At 42.8% G+C, this 18,698-nt stretch overlaps 5 protein-coding genes across 5 annotated transcripts; 2 read left to right on the top strand and 3 right to left on the bottom strand.

Annotated features, from left to right (window-relative positions):
* Window positions 1–198: 198 nt before the first annotated feature.
* Window positions 199–2,631, bottom strand: PHALS_02761 (hypothetical protein; the record flags this gene model as incomplete). The annotated part of the gene is made up of 6 exons (XM_024717204.1): window positions 199–787; window positions 851–941; window positions 998–1,180; window positions 1,238–1,394; window positions 1,475–2,242; window positions 2,314–2,631. 6 exons carry the CDS (start codon window positions 2,629–2,631, stop codon window positions 199–201), a joined length of 2,106 nt encoding a protein of 701 aa, XP_024582726.1.
* A 173-nt stretch (window positions 2,632–2,804) lies between these two features.
* On the top strand, window positions 2,805–3,689 carry PHALS_02760 (ras-related protein rab-21-like; the record flags this gene model as incomplete). Its single annotated transcript, XM_024717203.1, has 2 exons — window positions 2,805–2,853; window positions 2,908–3,689. The coding sequence occupies 2 exons, from the start codon at window positions 2,805–2,807 to the stop codon at window positions 3,687–3,689; spliced, it is 831 nt and encodes a 276-aa protein (XP_024582725.1).
* Window positions 3,690–7,535: 3,846 nt separating this feature from the next.
* Window positions 7,536–9,092, bottom strand: PHALS_02759 (hypothetical protein PHYSODRAFT_539865; the record flags this gene model as incomplete). Its single annotated transcript, XM_024717202.1, has 1 exon — window positions 7,536–9,092. One exon carries the CDS (start codon window positions 9,090–9,092, stop codon window positions 7,536–7,538), a length of 1,557 nt encoding a protein of 518 aa, XP_024582724.1.
* Window positions 9,093–9,973: 881 nt separating this feature from the next.
* On the bottom strand, window positions 9,974–13,033 carry PHALS_02758 (alpha-glucosidase ii; the record flags this gene model as incomplete). Its single annotated transcript, XM_024717200.1, has 1 exon — window positions 9,974–13,033. One exon carries the CDS (start codon window positions 13,031–13,033, stop codon window positions 9,974–9,976), a length of 3,060 nt encoding a protein of 1,019 aa, XP_024582723.1.
* Window positions 13,034–13,151: 118 nt separating this feature from the next.
* On the top strand, window positions 13,152–15,263 carry PHALS_02757 (uncharacterized protein; the record flags this gene model as incomplete). Its single annotated transcript, XM_024717199.1, has 3 exons — window positions 13,152–13,200; window positions 13,270–13,477; window positions 13,538–15,263. The coding sequence occupies 3 exons, from the start codon at window positions 13,152–13,154 to the stop codon at window positions 15,261–15,263; spliced, it is 1,983 nt and encodes a 660-aa protein (XP_024582722.1).
* Window positions 15,264–18,698: the final 3,435 nt, after the last annotated feature.

The following is an 18,698-nucleotide window of genomic DNA, read 5'->3' as shown; positions in this document are numbered from 1 at the left end:
AAGTTTGATTATTGAATAATTCAGCAAGACTAGTTTTGATTAAAGTATCAATGAAACTGTGAAAAGTGGATTTCAAACAAACCTATTCCTCCAATTTCATGTGGCTACACGTACACTTCGCGATAACATTTGCCTCGGAAGACGCCGTGATATTTGCATAAATGTGAATCGATTATGTTTCTGAATGTTGTTCCGTTTTTAAGAATCAGAGCCTTGCAGCTCCGCCTGCAGTTGGAGTATTCGCTCGTAGTCTGTGCATAGATGGTCGAGTAACATGCGGTCTGAAAGCATTACTTGACTAAAATTGTCAGCGGGAACCTCCACAATTTCAACAACTTCGCGTGCTTTGTATAGTTCATCAATATTGTCGCCAGATTTTGGCAAACATCCTTGAGCGACATGATTAAGATAAAGAATGCGACCAGGCGGAAATAGTGGATCATGACGCAGCATGTTATCATCCTCATATTGCTTTTGGACCTCGGTAAGCCGGTCCAATTTCTGGCCAGCCTCTTCCCTTACAGTTCTTCGGGTTTGTTCTATAACATTGGCATCTTTAGAGTTTTCACCAAGCCTATTCTTCTCGTCCGATATCAATTTTTCAGATGAATTTGCCTGAATAGTTTGTTCACCTTTCAATTTGGCGGTAAATGGCAGGTTTTGTGAAATTGTATTTGCGATGACGTCCAGTTCTTCCTGCAATGTGGTACTAAATGCTTGCGTTTCTTCCTTTATCGCTTCAACACAATCTTTCACATTTGAAACGACAGCTGTGGATACCTTTGACCTGTGAAATATTCAAGACTAGATCAGCCTCTTATCACCTATAATAACACACTGAAATCCGCACACTTGCTCAGTAATCTGAGACTTGAGTGATTCTCGTGTTTTGTCGATGATGTTATCAATACGGGAGCGAAAGAGCTGCAGCTGGGTCCATTCTACAATCCCCTTTGAGATAGATTAAGTAAATCAAACAAAAATGGATAGCACTTACCAGAATGTTCGCCATTATTCAGTAAAGATTTTGTGCTTTGCGATGACCTATAAAGCACGTCTCGCAATTCCACCAAAACGCGCTCTAGTTCATCTGGCTTGGTGACAGCGGCTGATAGTCGCTCTAGGGCAAGAATACTACCATCAATGCGTTTCCACCAGAAAAAATCACCTGGATTACTAACTGCAAGACCGTGTAAGTAAATATTTTGGATCTGAGCAAATATGCACATCCTGATACCTTTCTTTAAGTCTTCAAATCGCAAAAGGTTCTTAATGAATGAAATGTGCTCCAATGAAAGTTTGTCCGTCTTGAAAAAAGATAAAGATATGTCCAGCTTCTCACTTAGAAGTCTATCAATCTCGTTTGCAAATTCCTTTATGTTATTGGACGCAAGCTGCTTGAAGACCAGATAAAATGCCAGTAACATCTTGTTATATCAGCTTGTACCATACAAACAATTGATAGAAGTAAAACCTTTTTCGCCTCATCAAGCTTTGCAGTAGCAACACTTGTGCGTTGTTTTAGCTGTAGTGGGTCTATATTTCGTAACTTTGCCTGCAACTCGTCAAGTTTCGCACGCTGTTGTCGCTCTACAGCAAGCTTTTGCTTGCGAATTTCCTTCGAAAACATATTGCGAAGTTCATCTCGCCAATTAAAACGCTGGACTTCCCTTTGCAGATGTACAAGTGAATGCTGATGTAACCGCGGTACACAGTCGTATCCATTTATTATTGTAGTAATCAGATCATAGCTGCCAGTAGCCAGCTCCTGCGTCACACACGCTGGGGTGCCAAAAGCATAGCAATGAATACCTGCAATGTGTTCTTTCAGCTGCATGGCACTTAGTGCTGCAACTGCTGCCCCTAAGCTGTGACCTGTTGTGACGACATTGTATTCGGCATATTTTTCGGATAGCATTTGAAGGTCGTCGCGTAAATGGCGCACCAGCCACGTCGCTGCATGCATCATACCGCGATGAGCTTGGCCGTCTTGAAAAGGCTCATTTTGCAAGCATAGATCAGTGCAGAAGTCTAAGAGTGACGCTGTTCCTCGCACCACTAGCACAAGTTCGCGGTGCTTATGATCAGCGAAGATGATACACTTAGGAGACAAGACACCGCCTGGGTGTGCCCTCAGCACTTGGTCTTGCGAAACGCCAGCTTCTTTACAAAATGAAGTAACTGAAGATGCGTATACTGCATCACACACACGCACATACCGTAGTAGTTTGACAAGCAGTTCCTGGAGGGATCGTAACGTGGTGTTACTCCATTCGCACTCTAAATGAACAGAAAAAAATGGTAATATAGTACCTTGTCATTCACAATAGAGTTCTCATTCGTGTGACGTAAAGGGCCTCTATCAGCACGCTGTTTCGTTTTGTAATGCGCTAAGACAGATAGCCCCACTAACCAATCCGATGCGCTCCAATTTTTTAAAGCAGGGGTCTGACGCAGCAATCCAAGACTTTCTGACAGCACCTTGAGCGCCGGAAGCATTTCAACAGAAAGTTCTTTTGCTGTAGCACGTAATCTCTTGCCGAGAAGCTCATCAAAGTCTAAGAGCTTTGAAGAACTAGACGTTGTTCGATGGTAATTCAACAGCCCAGTGCGCACTTGACGTCGCAACATTTCCTTTGACTCAAATGCATATATTATATTATAACCAATCACTAAGTTAAATTATGGTAATTGGTAAAAAACAAGCCAGGAAGAAAAACAGGAGGTAAAAAGCACGACTTCACCGGCTCGACTTCCGCTCTTGTTGCGCCTCCGTTTTGTGCTAAGCCAAACGAGTCGCAGTAATGGGTGAACGCTCAACTAAGAAGTTTAAAATTGTTTTACTGGGCGAAGGTAACCATTTTTTTCGTATTTCTTTCTCCCCCTTTTTAACGCACTTTGCCGCAGGCCGCGTGGGCAAAACGTCTATCTTATTGCGTTATATTAAAGGTGAATACAACGACCAGCAGGTATCGACATTACAGGCTTCGTATCTCGATAAGCGATTGCTTGTTGACAATCGTCGCGTGGCGCTTTCGCTCTGGGATACGGCAGGTCAGGAACGTTTTCATGCCCTTGGCCCCATCTACTACCGAGACGCCGATGGTGCACTGCTAGTGTATGATATAACAGATGCTGAATCGTTTCGCAAGGTCCGTACGTGGGTGCGAGAATTGCGGCGCATTGTTGGTGACGATATTTCAATTTGTATTGCCGGCAATAAGAGCGATTTGCATCGGAACCGCAAGGTACCGGAAGACGAAGCCAAGCGTTACGCTGAATCAGTGGGCGCTGCACATTTTGACACGTCTGCAAAGTTAAATCGTGGTCTAGAGGATGCATTTGTTGAGCTCACTCGTCGTATGTTGGGTCGCACGGGTGGTAAGAAGAAAAAAGGCAGTGCATTAATTGCCGATGATGAGGACGACGAGCCGTTGGCCAAGCCCCCAACTAGTAAGCCTCCGACTAGCAAGACACGATCACAATCACAGACACAGCAAGCGCAGACACATGCGGAACTGAACAGAACAGAAGAAGTACCGAGAAGTCGCGGCGGTGGACGAGGACAACCCATTCAGATTGTGGAGGATGACGATGGATTCACTCCTGGCGCATCGAAAAATACTGGGTTGAGAGTGAGAGGAGCTACACATGTGGACACGGGCAAGGCCAAAAGCGGCTGTTGTTGATTGAGTTTCTTGTGTTAAGTGAAGGCCTCACCACGATTAAAGTAGAAAAATCAAACTATGCAAGATGAAAGAACAGAAGAGACGAGGGACCAACAAGACATAAACAAGATTTCATATAGGGTTGTAAGGGCCGCAATGGTTGTAGAAATGTGCTTTACAATTGACAAGTTTAGGTGTCTTATCTATTGTAGAGGCCAGTGGGATTAAAACACTAGTGCTAAAGATACAGAGAAGATTAGCCTCAAACAAAATGTTAAGATTGCCCCCCGAAAAGACAGAATATTACGGACTAATCTTCTGATCGCTAATGATTGTGAAAATTATAAAATTCGGCTTTCTGTGACACAGAAAATGTATGATTGTTATTTTTATCTCCTATATTTGGCTGCAAAACGTTTTGTCATCTAAAACAGTATGTTTTGTTGGCCCCAAGGACAAAATGCCAAAACGGTTTCAGTGCGTTCTGACCGAGCAAGCATCAGCGACAGTATCCGCCAAGGATCTATATCTGCAAGCAACATGATACCTTACGTTCGCTACAGAGTTATTGGTCAAAATGTGCGACGTACTGAATTTTTGTCGGTGGAAATGTAACTAAAAAACGTGAATTTGAGCTCTCGGTGAAGCTCGATTTTAGAAACATATGTCCGAATATCCTGTGTGAAACACATGAGGCTGGTTTGTGTTTTCTACTTTGGGATCATTACAAATCGAATGTCATGATAGCTTTACTCTTCACAAGCTTTTCATCACTGTAATCATCAGTCAGAAATATGAAAATGCTTGGATTCTAGTCACTGCTTATGATTTGGCTGAATTTTCGTGTCAGCCTACTAATTAGAGTCAGAACAATATTTTTCGACTACATTGAAGACACAAAGTGACACAAGCGGTACAGCAGAAAAAGTAATACTCAAGGCCGATAAGAAATAGTCTGATTTGCGTCTCCAAAGGGCTATTCTATCAGCGTACACCCACGACTTGATTTCAATCTTGCTTTGGATTCATCAAGCTTCATTGAAGTGCATAAGGGAACGAGCAGAAGACTGACGGGGAAATTTTGCGTGGCCATTACCGAGAAAACAAGAAGAAAACGTGACTGCCAACGTACGAGTCAGAAATTAAAGCATTAGGTGCTCGCAAGTTCAGTGGTTATTACTATGTACGATATCAGCGTGATGGTAAAGTGAAAGGAAAAGGTGCGTCGAGCACAAGGGATGCTAACCGCGTTAGCTACCTGGCACTTGATGAGATCTTGGTACCGTAGAGTCAACTCGTAAATTAATCCTCTGTGTAGTTGCTAACGAGTAGTATATCAGCAAGAGGATTTATGTGCAACATGCCACAGCACTTCGCTGCTGCTGGTGACGAGTGGTTCTTGAGAAGTCTACACCCTTGGACAGGATGGAACATGACGCACTACCATATCATGCCAAGTGTCGACAAGACATGGCTAGTAAGCTAGTGTCTTATGTTGGATTTGCCCAATTGACGACACAATGGCCACAGCTTGCTTGAACGCGATCAACAGCAACGAAGATACGGTAGCTGGAGATAATCATAAAAATCTCAATGTAGAAGAAATCAACTGCTACGCAAAATATCCAAGCGGCTTAATTTCTATCATGCGCTTAGACTTTTCAGACGAAAGTTCACGCATCTAAAACCCCTTAGTATCAGGTGGCTATGGAGAGCGCATACGCGTCGCATTATCCATTTTCATGTTGCGAAGTGTCATGCAGAAAAGGACACATACCTGGAGTTCTTTGTTAAGCCATGCGTTGTTAATCTAAGAATTCCTCGAGCAATAGATATGTGTTTGAACCGCTTAATCAAATTTACCACGTGTTATCTAAGCTACTTTCCACCCATCAAAACACTGGACTCCAGCAAAGACACGATGACTTACACTATTCCAAAATCGATAAACTTCCAGGGTCTCCATAAAAGTGCAGAACATTGGGACCTTACATGTACGCCAAACGTTTGAATGAGCGGTGAACATCGCATAAAATGTGAAATACAACTTCCGAGGGTCGGGTGGGTTGGGGTGCGATAGGTCGAGGCTTGTAATGGCGCGCCAAAGGCGACGAACAAAGGGCTAATTTTCTGCGTAGAGCCGATCGACTGGCCCCTTTTGGAGAAACGTTGAGCTTCAGCACAAGGAAATGATGATTCTCAGCATACCTGACGAACATCGTACCGCGTGGAGATTGAGGATGATGAGACTCATTTTTGATGCTCGACATTTTCTAGATAAGTTTGGCATACATCCGGTGCTTATTGGTCGTAGGGATCACCATATCGGTCGATGCAGCGTCATAAAAGTATTAATATATTCGGGGGGGGTGCATGCAACATGTAGCTGTTGAAGAGATTACGAAATTCACTTATGCATTAAGATTGCCAAGTGCGGATGCTGTATCTGTACGCTTCATGGCATAAACATGTCTATTTTTTAAAAGCTTTAGGTGAAGCTGAATACCTTAGAGACGAGAAACGCTGCTATGCTTAGACTTAAATTTGCCGTATGACGCCATTCGTAGCTAAAACGCCACATGTTGTCGATCGAATCGAATTCAAAGACGATAAATACAACGTACATGTGAAGCTTTAGTGAGTTGTGAACCCACCACAATTAGAAAGCAGAAGCGCTTTTTAGGCGGGCGCGAGCTGCGACGAAATTTATGCAGGACATGGAATTAATAACAATAGTATTGCAAAGAAGTTCAAACAATGCTTGGATTTGCGTTTGTATCCCTGCTGCCGTTTTAAACAAAAAATGTAATCATACCTTCACCATACAAACAATCAGAACTGGGCAGGGAAAGCTGCACTTAAACGGAAGCGAGACCAAAGAAAACCCCAGCAGAAAGTTGCTCATGCAGATCTTGACATTCAAAAATGCACACTTTGTTGGCGTTGAGGTCGTTGTACATTGTCAAGAATAAGACTTTGGAGGGATACTTGGTTTGGATACATCTTCGGAAACAGTGATGAGATAGAAATGCAGCCTTGAACCACTAACTGAACAAAGAACTGCTTTAGTAATATGAAGAAAGACGCGAAAGGGCCAAGAATAATGGTAATTGGCAAGCAAAATATAAAATGATGTAGGAGTTTGAAACCAATTTGGAGAATGCACAGGATACTTTGGGAGAATAACTCGACCAGAATGACATGGGGAAGCGGTGACCAGCAAACTGAAGGACAAATGGCCGGGGATGACAGGACTACAACCACACCAGTCGATTGAAAGACAGCAAGCAGGACTTTGAAGCATTTGAAAAAAGCTTGGACTTTATGCAAACTAATGTGCATGAACAAGTTAAGTGAAAATAAACTGAGAGTCGGTCTTACAATGCGTCGAAGCAACTGATGAAATCGTAGTAAGAAACCAATAGATGCATTATTATCGGCCATGGAAGCTAAGTTACATCTGCTTTACTTGTCAAGCGGGAAATACTACGTTTGCATGGCCTCATTCGCGAGCAAATGTCTACGAAAATGGCCGTGCCGCCAAGAGGCTAAGGACAGAATTTGAACCAATTAAGGTCTAACGTAACAGACTGAAATTCCATTGGCTAGTTTACCTAAATATTTCAATAATCGTAAAAGTAATTTCAAATTTCTATTTTCATTCTCTTGACATGAGGACAAGTTAAATCATTACTAGACTTTAGATTCAATGATTGAATTGTCGATTGTGGTTCCTTAGATGTCGATTATTGAGCTCACAACAAGAACTTTCAGTAGTTTAAACAGTAAAACTTTCTTTATTAACTAGCAAAATCTGAAGGAAAATTCGAAAAAGAGCTAAAAATTCCTTCATTGCATCTAATCGCTTCAAAGAGCAAGCATTGCCATGATGAGACCAAATACCATCGACGAAGCAGTGAATACAAAAGAAGCGGAAGCATCAGAAGTGCCAGTAGTTGATCCAGAACCAGTGCCTCCTTTACGATTCAAATTCGGAGTTGTCGTCTCGTCATCAGGTAGTGTCGTAAACGCCTTCGAAAGTTTTGGAAACTCAAAGCCACTTCCTCCAGTGGAACATGTTTCATTGGCACTGCATTCAGTACAAAGTTGAGAGTATCCCACACGTTTACATCCATTACCTGATCCACAAGACTCGACAGTTTGATAGCATGGTGGATTGCTTGAAGCAAGTTCTTCTGGCGTAGGTAGCGCATGAAAGGCAGCAATGACTGAACTTTCAATCTGTGTCGAACCCGATGATAGTGTTTTAATGTACGTTGCAATCACCGCCTCAGCACGAGCAGCATTGGCCGTCGAGTTTAAAGGATCTTCCCAAAATGGCAATCCCGTAACCATCTCACCAGATTGAGCATCACCAGAAAATTCGGTATTGTTCGAATCAGCTAAACACCATTCCGTGAAATTCGAGTATGTTGAATTTGTTTCCGGATTTTCAATTGCAGTAATACCAACAACATCATCAATCGTCACCCATCCCAAGATATTGTACGCAAAGGTACATTCAACACCATCAGGTCCTTTTCCGTAATCACACAATCCCTTGCGTGTACTACTGCGACATTTGTCAGTCTTATCGCCCCAGCTTTCTAGTGGACAGGTACCAGGGAAAGAGAACCAATAATTATCGGGATATGGTGCTCGCACATCATCATCTTTGATCCCACCACCAATAAACGGACCAACATTAGGTTGTCCATCATCACCATTGAATTGAAGACATCCAGCTGGAAAATCATCTTTTCCAGAAAGTGGAGAACAACGACCACTATCCATTGGAAGCATTGGTCCATATTCTGGTGTTTCTCCCCATGTATCTTGAAATTGAGCAATTGTTTCATTTGTTTGTACAATGAGAATCTCATAAAAGACAATATAAGCCATTTCCGACTTTCGTACACAACGTTCTTCTTCAGCACGAACATTCACATTAATGCCTTCAGCTTGAACATACATCAATGCACCTTCAACTGAAGCAGTATTGACTGTATCCATAGCACTGAGATATCCTGCTTCCAAATCTCCATCACCAAAACTAGAGACAAAGACTCCATCAACAAGCATCGGTGCATCACTTTGTACTCGTGCATGAATCACACGTACAGGTGGCATATGATACGAGTCTTGAGGGTATGTTTTCGTCTCAAGATTCACAAATGCATCAGTACTTGAATTTCCCATTGTCATATTTCCAGAAATCATAGAACTTTGCGTGGTCTCAGTTGAATTCAATGTTGTTCCATTTGGTGTTGAAAAACTATCAGACGTTGGTGATGTTGTCGTTTGTTCAATTGCATTTGGTTCCGAAGTATTCGAAGTCCCCGTTTCCAAACTTCCTGAAGTTGTTTGACCAGAAACACTTGATCCAATGGCAGCACCTAATAGACAGAAAACACGAATCTTCATTCTTCAAACTTTAAGGTACTGAAGACACCACTTGACTCAGTTTGAGTGAAAAGAAAAATGAATTCGGAGAAGCCGACGAACACACGCCTCACGTGGCTCAGGTGGAAAAAAACGTCCAGTCTTTTCCTCTCTTTTTCCCTCTCTCTCCCTCAATGTGCAACCCGACGCTTTTCTTTGCGGTACGACCATTCTTTTTGTTCTTTTTCTAAGAGAATTGGGTCGTCTATTTCTAACATATAGAGCAAAGGTGAGGTTTCTCAAGTGCGACATAGTAAGAAATTACAAGCAACTTCGGGACGAAAATTACTTACAAAAGGTAAAGACAGTTTGACGCTTGAACTTTACTTACCCTCTCGACGAACTTTTAGGGTTACTCAGGTTTCTTCGGCTGTCCTTGTCCTCGTTTTTTCTCATGTCTTAGAAACGTTGAGGTTGTATACTATTCTGTACGATCGTAAGGGAGAGCAGATGTCCTACACATGTACTGACCACCTATTCACTACTGTAGAATAAATTCATTCTTATTGTTAAAATGACTTTCAGTAATCACAAAGGGAAAATGAAGTTTATTGAGCTCAAATCAATGAGAAATGGACCCACAGATGGCGATATAAAGGCAGCCACTTCTACTGTATTTCAGCCTCGAGACAATAATTTCTTACAACCATCTTCAAGAGCGTCCTAACTTGATATTTCCTGATCTAAAAGTTAATTAAAAATTAGAAAAAAACCAAAGTTTCACCATGTGGTCTCATTTCGTCAAACGGTACAGGATTTTAATTAACCGGAATTTTTTGGATCTGTTTCTAGATCTGAGCTCAAGTGTATACAAGCAACGATGATTTGAATCCCGTTCTGATTCAGCAATCATCATCATCGTATTACTCAAGTGCCTGATTGTATACAAAACGAAGGTCCCAATTATCTGTGACCAAAACTTGTGGCTTGCGCACTACAAGACGGTCGCAATTAGCATCGTAGTGAAAGTGAAGAGCACGCTCCCCACCCACCAAGATCTGAGTCGGCAAATTGGCTTCAGATAGAAATCCGTAAATTTCAATACGCTCTACCCACATGAGTGACGTGTACCGCTTTCCCTGTATAGTAGCAGCAACTGCGATTGAACGTAACCCTTCTTTCGTCTGGTGCAACTCAACTTTTGTACCATAACCTTCAAGTTCAGCAGCTAACGAATGTTCATCATCAACATAAAGTTGACCAAATGCTTCAAACTTGTGATTCAACGCTACAACAAGTGTAAGTGGATCGTTGCGCATAAGTTCCGAGCTACGACGTACTCGTTGTTTGCGCGGTATAATTGTACCACCTCGATGGAACACAGGTATAGCATCTAAAGGTGCTGGAATGTTTTCATAAGTTGCACCACCAATAAACCGTTTGTACCCATGAGTAACGTGATACCAGACAGTCGTACCCTGTGTCGTGTCAGACGGTAGAAATACGTGCGTCGTTCTCACGTTTTCTTCTACAATTGGTTTCACTAGCAAAGCATCACCAAGTAGAAATTCATCTTCTTCACTGAAATTTTGAGGTTCTTGTGTAAAGTGAATCCATAGTGGACGCATAATTGGCATACCATGTGTATGACAAGTATGAAAGAGAGTATATAGATATGGTAACAAAGCATAACGTTCACGAATCGCAGTACGAACAATTGAAGTGGTTGGATCTCCAAACACCCATGGCTCACGACGAGGTGAATCATGATGAGCATGTCCTCGAAAGAATGGATGGTATACAGCTGCTTGATTCCATCGAATGAATAATTCCGATGATGGATTTCCAAAGAATCCTCCAACATCTGCACCTACAAATGTTAAACCAACAACCGACATGGATAATAACATTTTTGTAGCATAACGTAAGTGTCCCCACTCTGCTTTATTATCACCTGTCCAAATGGCACCATATCGTTGAGAACCAGCTGAAAATGCACGTGATAATACAAATGGACGTTGCATCTCAGATGTCAATTGTAATGTATCATCAAATGGTAAAAGAGATTCATGAGGTGGTTGCTGTCGAACGAGTTGTCCTTCCATTGTCGCACGTTGAAAGAGAGTACCATAAAGATTGTGCCATTCCCGATGTTCGACATCATTGATACTTCGACATCCTTTTCGCATTGAAACTTCTGGACCATTAAATACTGATGGTTCATTCATATCATTCCAAGTGTACAGATGTTTTGTACTTCCTTGATATTTTTCATACCGAAATTGATCTCGCCACCATGCACGCGCTTTTGAAGATGTGAAATCAACATATGATGATTCCCCTGGCCAACACCAACCTTTAAAATCTTTTCCTTCTTCATCTTTAATAAACAATCCAAGTTCTTGTGCTTCTGTATGAATATAATACGGCATCGCATCGTTTGATTGACTTACTTTAATATGTGGATCAATAATTGTCACCATTTTTCGACCAGTACGTGCAATTGCTTCTTGCATAGTAATTGGAGATGGAAAAGCATGGTGATCCCATGTAAAATAACGTTTTCCATCAGTATGTTCAATATCAAGCCATAAAACATCGTAAGGAATCAAATGTTCATCAAAACCAGCATCCACACGTGCAACATCAACTTCATTTTTATAATTCCAACGACATTGATGATATCCTAAAGCAAAAAGTGGTGGCAATTGAGCACGACCAGTTAAAAGTGTATATTGTGCAAAGAGATCAGCACTATTTGGTCCAGAAAGTAGAAAAAGATCTAAAACACCTGATTCACTCATCCAATGACTCACTTTACTATTTGTAGCTTCATTTGACCAAATATCAACAAATGTTTCACTTGGATTATTCCAAAATAACCCAACGGTATTCTCTTTGTTAGGTGCCACAAGTACTGGGATAGCACCATATAATGCCATCGGATTATCCAATTCATACTCAAATACATCAAGGTTGTATAACCGGTATGGATCGGTAATGATCTCACGCTTGTCTTCATTTTCTTCATCTATTTCAATAGTATCTTTTAACACAAAATCAGTAGCATGCTCCGGGATACCATATAACGAACGTGGGGCTACAATTGATCCATGAAACGTGACATCAAAACCAAGTGAACTTGGACCAAATTTCTTCTTGTCCGTGTGTCCATCAAACGATTCTTCCCAACCCTCAACATTCCCATCAGTCTCAATTGAAGTTGTCAATGTATCGGTTTGTTCCTCTTTCTTTTGCACACTTCCATCATCGTAAATAGCAAGTCCATCTTCACCATAGTCAACAATTTTCTTGCCCTCATGAGCATCCACAGCTCCTTGATCGACGGCACCTTCAGCTTGAGTGGCAGCATCCACACGATCCTTTCGAATTTCATAATGAAAGAGATTCTCGTTGTTGCTCGATATTAATTTCTCACCATTTAAGTATAGATCAACACCAAATGAATCGAGTTTCAAAGCGGCCACAATCTTTGTCGCTCCCTGCATCTCAGGAGCGAATAACACAACGTTTTCTTCATTAATTGGTGTCTTAAGACCCGCATCTTGAGCTTTTACTTGAAGTAAAGGACGCGTTTCATCCGCTGTTGGGACAAGAATATCGTCGCTAATCCAACGAGTTTTCGGATCATTTGGATCTTCAAACTTTTCTTCCAATCGCACACGCACCACTGGAACAACCGCTTTATCGGCATGCAAGACAAATGCAAGCGAACCAGAGAGCGGAATATCCTCAGGAGACGCCGCGTCTTGTACTAGAAAACGCACGAGATTGGCGTCACCGTCGGTGTGAACACTATCACGAGCCACGTGGAACTTGTGTGGCATGTTCTGCCGTTGTACATTACGATACTTATTGCAAAAGTGCGTTTGCTCGCACGTGCGGAACTTATTGCGATCGACAGCTTCACTGTTGACTGCCAAACTAGCGGCCAGCAACACAAGAAAGCGCCGACTGAGCATGTTACTTTGTCGTTGATAGATCTCCACGTGGGATATGTAGGGTGGTCGGATGGATGAGATGAAAAGTAGAGATACTAAGTAAGTTTATGGAGTGGGAATAAATGCAAAAAAAAAGAAAATGGAGATTGCTGTGGCATCCAGCTCGCCACTAGGACAATACTTGGCTGGTAGGATGATTACAATACAAGCATAATATATTGGGAGAAGAATCAATTATTACTGTTGTATGTTTTCAGAGCTAGAGGAAGATGGGGACGAGTCCATGGCACATTTACTGTCAGCGCATCATCCTTCACATGCGCGAAAGAAGTCAACACGTCGAGCTGGATATGCAGCTAATTATTGGCGCTGGTTACAATTAGTACAGAGTTTGCACCATCGTATTGAAATGATAGCATTACAGCAATTACTTCCTGATCTTTGTGCGTTCCACTCGACATTACGGTAAGCAGAGTTTTGATATAACTGATACAATAGACTAAGAACTAACGCATTTATTGCTAGCGAGGAGCTTCAAGAGACAATTAGTGATGCTGCAATGTATGAAGCATTATCAAACGTTCCAAACAATTATTGGAGACGTCATGTAACAATAATTGAAATACTCAGTGGTATTAAAATCCTTCCGATCAATAATTGGCAAATTATTGGAGTATTGGTAGCTGGACTTGGAATTTCGATTATTTATCTCGATATAAATCATGGTACATTATTGCAATTACTCAAGTGGATTCTACTGCCTATTGTAATATTACTATGTGGAGTATTATCCAGTATACACATCCTTCTAACTTTGTACGCACGATGTTCAAAACGACTTCTGTACTCACTAAATAAATTACAAACAACATTGCAATCTTTCAATCAAATTTCTTCTGATTGTCTAACAACAATCAAGCGAGCAGAACTCACAAGTCAAGGCTTTCAACTTGGAATTGGAACATTTTTGCCACCTCTTGCCAGATTCGAAGCCATTGCAGATGAGAAGAAAAGAATTAGAAAAACTCAATTACATTGTGTACATTTACGAAAGAAGTTACGAGTAGTGAATGAAAACATTTTGAGTCAAGCATTGAATTTACTCAATGAGAACACCAAAACAATTGAAAGGAATCGTCAAGATGAAATTAATGATCGAGTGCCGTCTTTACTATTGACGACGTTAATAAAACAACGGAATCGAAGTCTATTGGTTTTGGAAAATGCTGTGCTTACAATTCTCAAACGAACTTTAACGTTCACATATCTTCCCGATCATTGTAATCTATTTAGTGATTTGAGCTCGTTACAGCAATCACTAGAGCAGATATCAACGAATTTAAGTGGATGGACTTCTGATCTTAACGTATGGAATACAACGAAAGATCCAGTGACATTATTTACTTCGGAAATGACTTTGGAATCTTCAAAAGAACAAACGTTTCATCATCAACAGATTCTAGCAAATCTTACAGATCCAAAGCTAAAATGCGTCGCTATGCAACTTCAAAGTATTCGTTCAATGAGTGAGACACTCACTGCATTGTCAATTGCAGCACAGTACGAGCTTTTATCGAGCAATTTCGATATGAAAAGTTTCGGAAAATCTCGAGATTTAATGCAATCGTTGATTCTACAACTACAAGAAGAATGGAGGAAGTTTGATAATGAAGTGAATGTTCAAAAATGTAATGAAAAGACACAAGATATCGTTCAGCATAACGAAACACTTTATAACACAGAAATGATTTCAGAAGCAGCTTCTTTGTCAACTTTACCTTCTCAAGATCCAAATTGTACAATTGTCTTTACTGGAACGAGTACTGGAGATGACAACTTTGATTTAAAATCATTATCGAAGCAGCAAAGAACAGAAATGACAGCAATTCCTACATTTCATTTCATTCATGAGCTTCAAAATGTGCTAGCACACCGTGTTGCCCACGCTCAACCAGGTTTAATGAAACAAGTAGATCAGGACACTTCGTCTTCTTTATCTCGACAAGATTCGAGTCTAGTGAATATTTCAGTGCCGTTACCTCCTGTCAAAGGTGAATTTGTATTGCCTGCGTTACCATTAAACAGAAGGAAACGTCCGACTTTCACTACCACGTCTTTCAATGATGAATCATTGGCGAATGTCTCGCAAGTCTTACAACATGATAATCAACATTCGAGTGCTTTTACTAATGCATTTCAACTTGAGCTTCAAGCTTTGCTACAACGAAATCAAGCATCTAATGATACTTAACAACAGAAAAATTATCTGACAGTGAGTTTCATCGTTACTGTAACTACTCGTAGATATAGAGACACAATCAGCTGCGTAATCAGTTGATTTGTTTGTTACTTTTGGGCCTAAAGCTGGCGAGACTCAAATGCGATCATGCGTTCATGCCAATTGGCATCAGCTTAAAGCAAAGCACAGACAATTGCCATAGACGACGTGGAATGGCTGTCTGGATTCGGAAGAGACAGACAGGAAGCAAGTATGAGTCTTTCTTTCAAGACCTTAAATGTCCGCCTCTTTTCCATCCCAATACTAATTAATCAAGGAAGTTGGTGAGGGTTGTGCCATGTCAGCATAGCTTGCACTGTATTTGTCAAGAAGTTGGCCGATACAAACCATTTTCTCAAGTCTCAAATCTTCCGGGACACAGATACTGGCCACACGATGTACTTGCAGGCACTGTTTTCAAAAAAAGCAACCAAGAAGAGATTTTTTTGCTGGTGTCAATGACACACTTGTCTATCTAGACGAAGGGCTTATTTAAGCGCATACACTTGAGCACTGCTGCTCGCGAGTGCCCAATTTGCTTTGCACATATATCGTCAAATCAGGTTTGTGTATCGCCACAATGTGGCCTGAACAGCTGGATTACCAGACTTTTAAACGAAGCTGGTGCATTAGACAGTTCCTGCGGAAGAACTAGCCACTTACAGGATATCATCACGGTGAATGGGATATCGCTATCTGTCACCAGCAGCTAGTTATCATTATCACCAATCTGGTCAAGACTGCCAAACAAAGCGCAGTCGATCTTGCTGTTCTGCATCACATCCTTTTAAAAATTGGAATTTGCGCCGGAATTGTGTCTGCGTTTAGCTTGTTAAAAGCATGTACAAATGACCACTTGCCGATGGCCTTTTGGACGCATTAAGGTGGTGTAGAGTTTATTCTCACCCAACGGCAGGAATGCATATTAATTAGGTTTTACTACTCAATTAGGAAAGCCTAAGATTTTCCATCGATGAAAATTCACGTTCTGGTGGTGGCTATCTTCATGAATCATTATTGCTGGCTCGACAAGCTAGTGTTTGTCATTTACGGACGGAGATACTACTTGGGCAAATTGCGGCCTCTCTACCAGACAAACTTGGCAAGTTCTACACTAGTACTAGATATCTCCAAGCTTGGGGACCGAGCGTGAAAATGGGCACTGACGTGCGGCACTTCGGTTGATGCGGCGTTCACCTTCTAGAGGGAGCTAAAGAGTCAGCTTTTGAGAGTGTTTTCGCCGCCTAACCAGGCATATCGCGTGCGATCGCGTTTTCATGCCGCCCCACAGGGCAAGGAGGAGTGAGTGAGCTTTGTACGATAGTGAAGAGCTCTCATTTCCGGCCGGTATGGCAGCCGATCCTCTCCCTGCGGTGGTCGCAGTGGCCGTCTTTATGGATGGCCTCCGCACTGGCGTGGACAGAATGAAAGTCTTTCGTAGGCATAACTCTTTTTTGAAGAAGCGGTATATGGGGCATTAAATGCCTAATTTAACTTTAACTCGGCACGACTTGATTGGAATGCACACCCTCAGATATCGTCGAGCGAGCCTGAGTTAATGGGTATCAGCTATGCTTGGAAAGAGACTGGAGAGCTTCGAGATGCCGAGCAGCGTTTAAACCCCCGACGGTGTTCTGTCTGTGGAGACACTCATCACCCTCGGACTAGTTGTCTCCTGCGCAAGGCGCGTAAAGGATCATCGAGTCGACGTCCCGCTTCTAACCAGTTTGGTTTGTCGCGGGAAAACGAGGGCACATGTAGGCGCGGGGCGCCCAACTGGGGGAGATCTGAGTTCTGTTGAGCCTCAAAGAGGTAGAGTGCAGCAGAGCCCAGCCCCGAAGAGCTCCTTGCTCTTGAACACCGAATGTTTATGCAAGCTGGGATTACTGGTTGTAAAAGCGACCGTGAAGGGCTTTGGAAAGCCATGAAAGATCCTGATCGATTCCAGGGCATCAGGCAATTATGCTCGGCGCTCCACGATTGAATGAAGTAAGCTGTATGCTGAGGCGCTGAAAGCGCGGTTCAGTTACACTGTCACTGTTTGCTTAGCGACGAGGACTTCTCTGTGGACCTCGGTGTCAAGTTTGTTGACTACGATAGCGTGGAACGCTGCTGAGTCTTAGACTTGGATGCACGGTATGACCTATCCATGGTATGGCATGGTTGGCACATCATGAGCCATGGTTTGATTAGAGGTCGAAGATCTTGGGCGCTACGCGCACGTCTCCTGGTGGAGCTTTCGTGAGTCATGAACCCACCTCCGCTAGGTGGGCACTGGACCGGACGGTCAATGTGCTGGATATCGGAGTATTCGAGTTGTCGAACACCGAAGGTGTATCGAACGAGAGTCCCAAGCAAAGCTCGCGGGCTGAACGTGGAGTGGCATACTGAGCACTGCTCAAGCAACAAAGCAGTCGCTGCATGCCATGCGTGGCATGGTCGGCTAAGAGCCAAGATATCGAGGGCAAGGCCCTTCAAATTCACGTGGAGTGGCACGTAATCCACTGAGTACTGCTCATGTTTCGAACCAGTTGCTGCATGCCAGAAGTGGCATGGTCGGACGAGGACCGAGGAGGCCCTTCTGATGCCTGTGGAGGGGCACGTAATCCACTGGCCGAAGACTGCAGAATAAGCAGCTCTTCGTCTCATGTTGTTGATAACATCAAGGCTCCGATGGAGCAGTGAATAGGGACGTGTTCCCACTGGTCTCGATGAGACGTAAAACTCGATAGGAAGGAGACGGCGTAGCCGTATGATATCTGCAAGACGCACGGCGTCGACCCTGAACCAGGGTGTGTCTACCGTAGACATTAGCGCACGGCTATATAATCTTGTCAACGGCATGACGGAAGAGAAAGGCGGCGACGTCACCCTCGAGGCTATTCCCGCGGTGGATGAACTTCTTGAGCTGGACGAGATGTCCTTCGAAGAGATTGGCGGTGCCTTGAAGGCAGGCAATTTAGCCGAAGTGGTCATTGAACGACCGGACGAGGAGATAAAGCCGTCATCGCTTCTGGATGAAGCTGTCTTGGAGGACACCATGAGAGTGCTGAACGAACGAAGTGGATCGTCGATCCTACGGAATCCCTTGGATCCGTACAATCCTTTGGTAAAAGAATTTCAAGACGTCGTCTCCAAAGATCCGCCTTCGGTCCTACCTCCGGACCGAGGTGTGCGTCAAGAGATCGACCTGGTTCCGGGAACCAGATACTGCGTAACACGCCAATGGCCTCTGCCCAAGGAGCAGTGCGACGTCATTGACGTCTTTTTCCGTGCAAAGCACGACGCAGGGATGGTACGTGCGAGCAAGTCTCCCCATTCGACACCCACGCTCTGTGTTCGGAAGCCGAACGACAAGCGGCGTATCGTCGGATGCTTACAACAAGCTCAATGCTGCCACCATTTCGG

Source organism: Plasmopara halstedii (assembly GCF_900000015.1).
Source record: "Plasmopara halstedii genome assembly, contig: Scaffold_2061, whole genome shotgun sequence".
Classification (NCBI taxonomy): domain Eukaryota; phylum Oomycota; class Peronosporomycetes; order Peronosporales; family Peronosporaceae; genus Plasmopara; species Plasmopara halstedii.
This window is presented reverse-complemented; position numbering and strand designations above follow the sequence as displayed.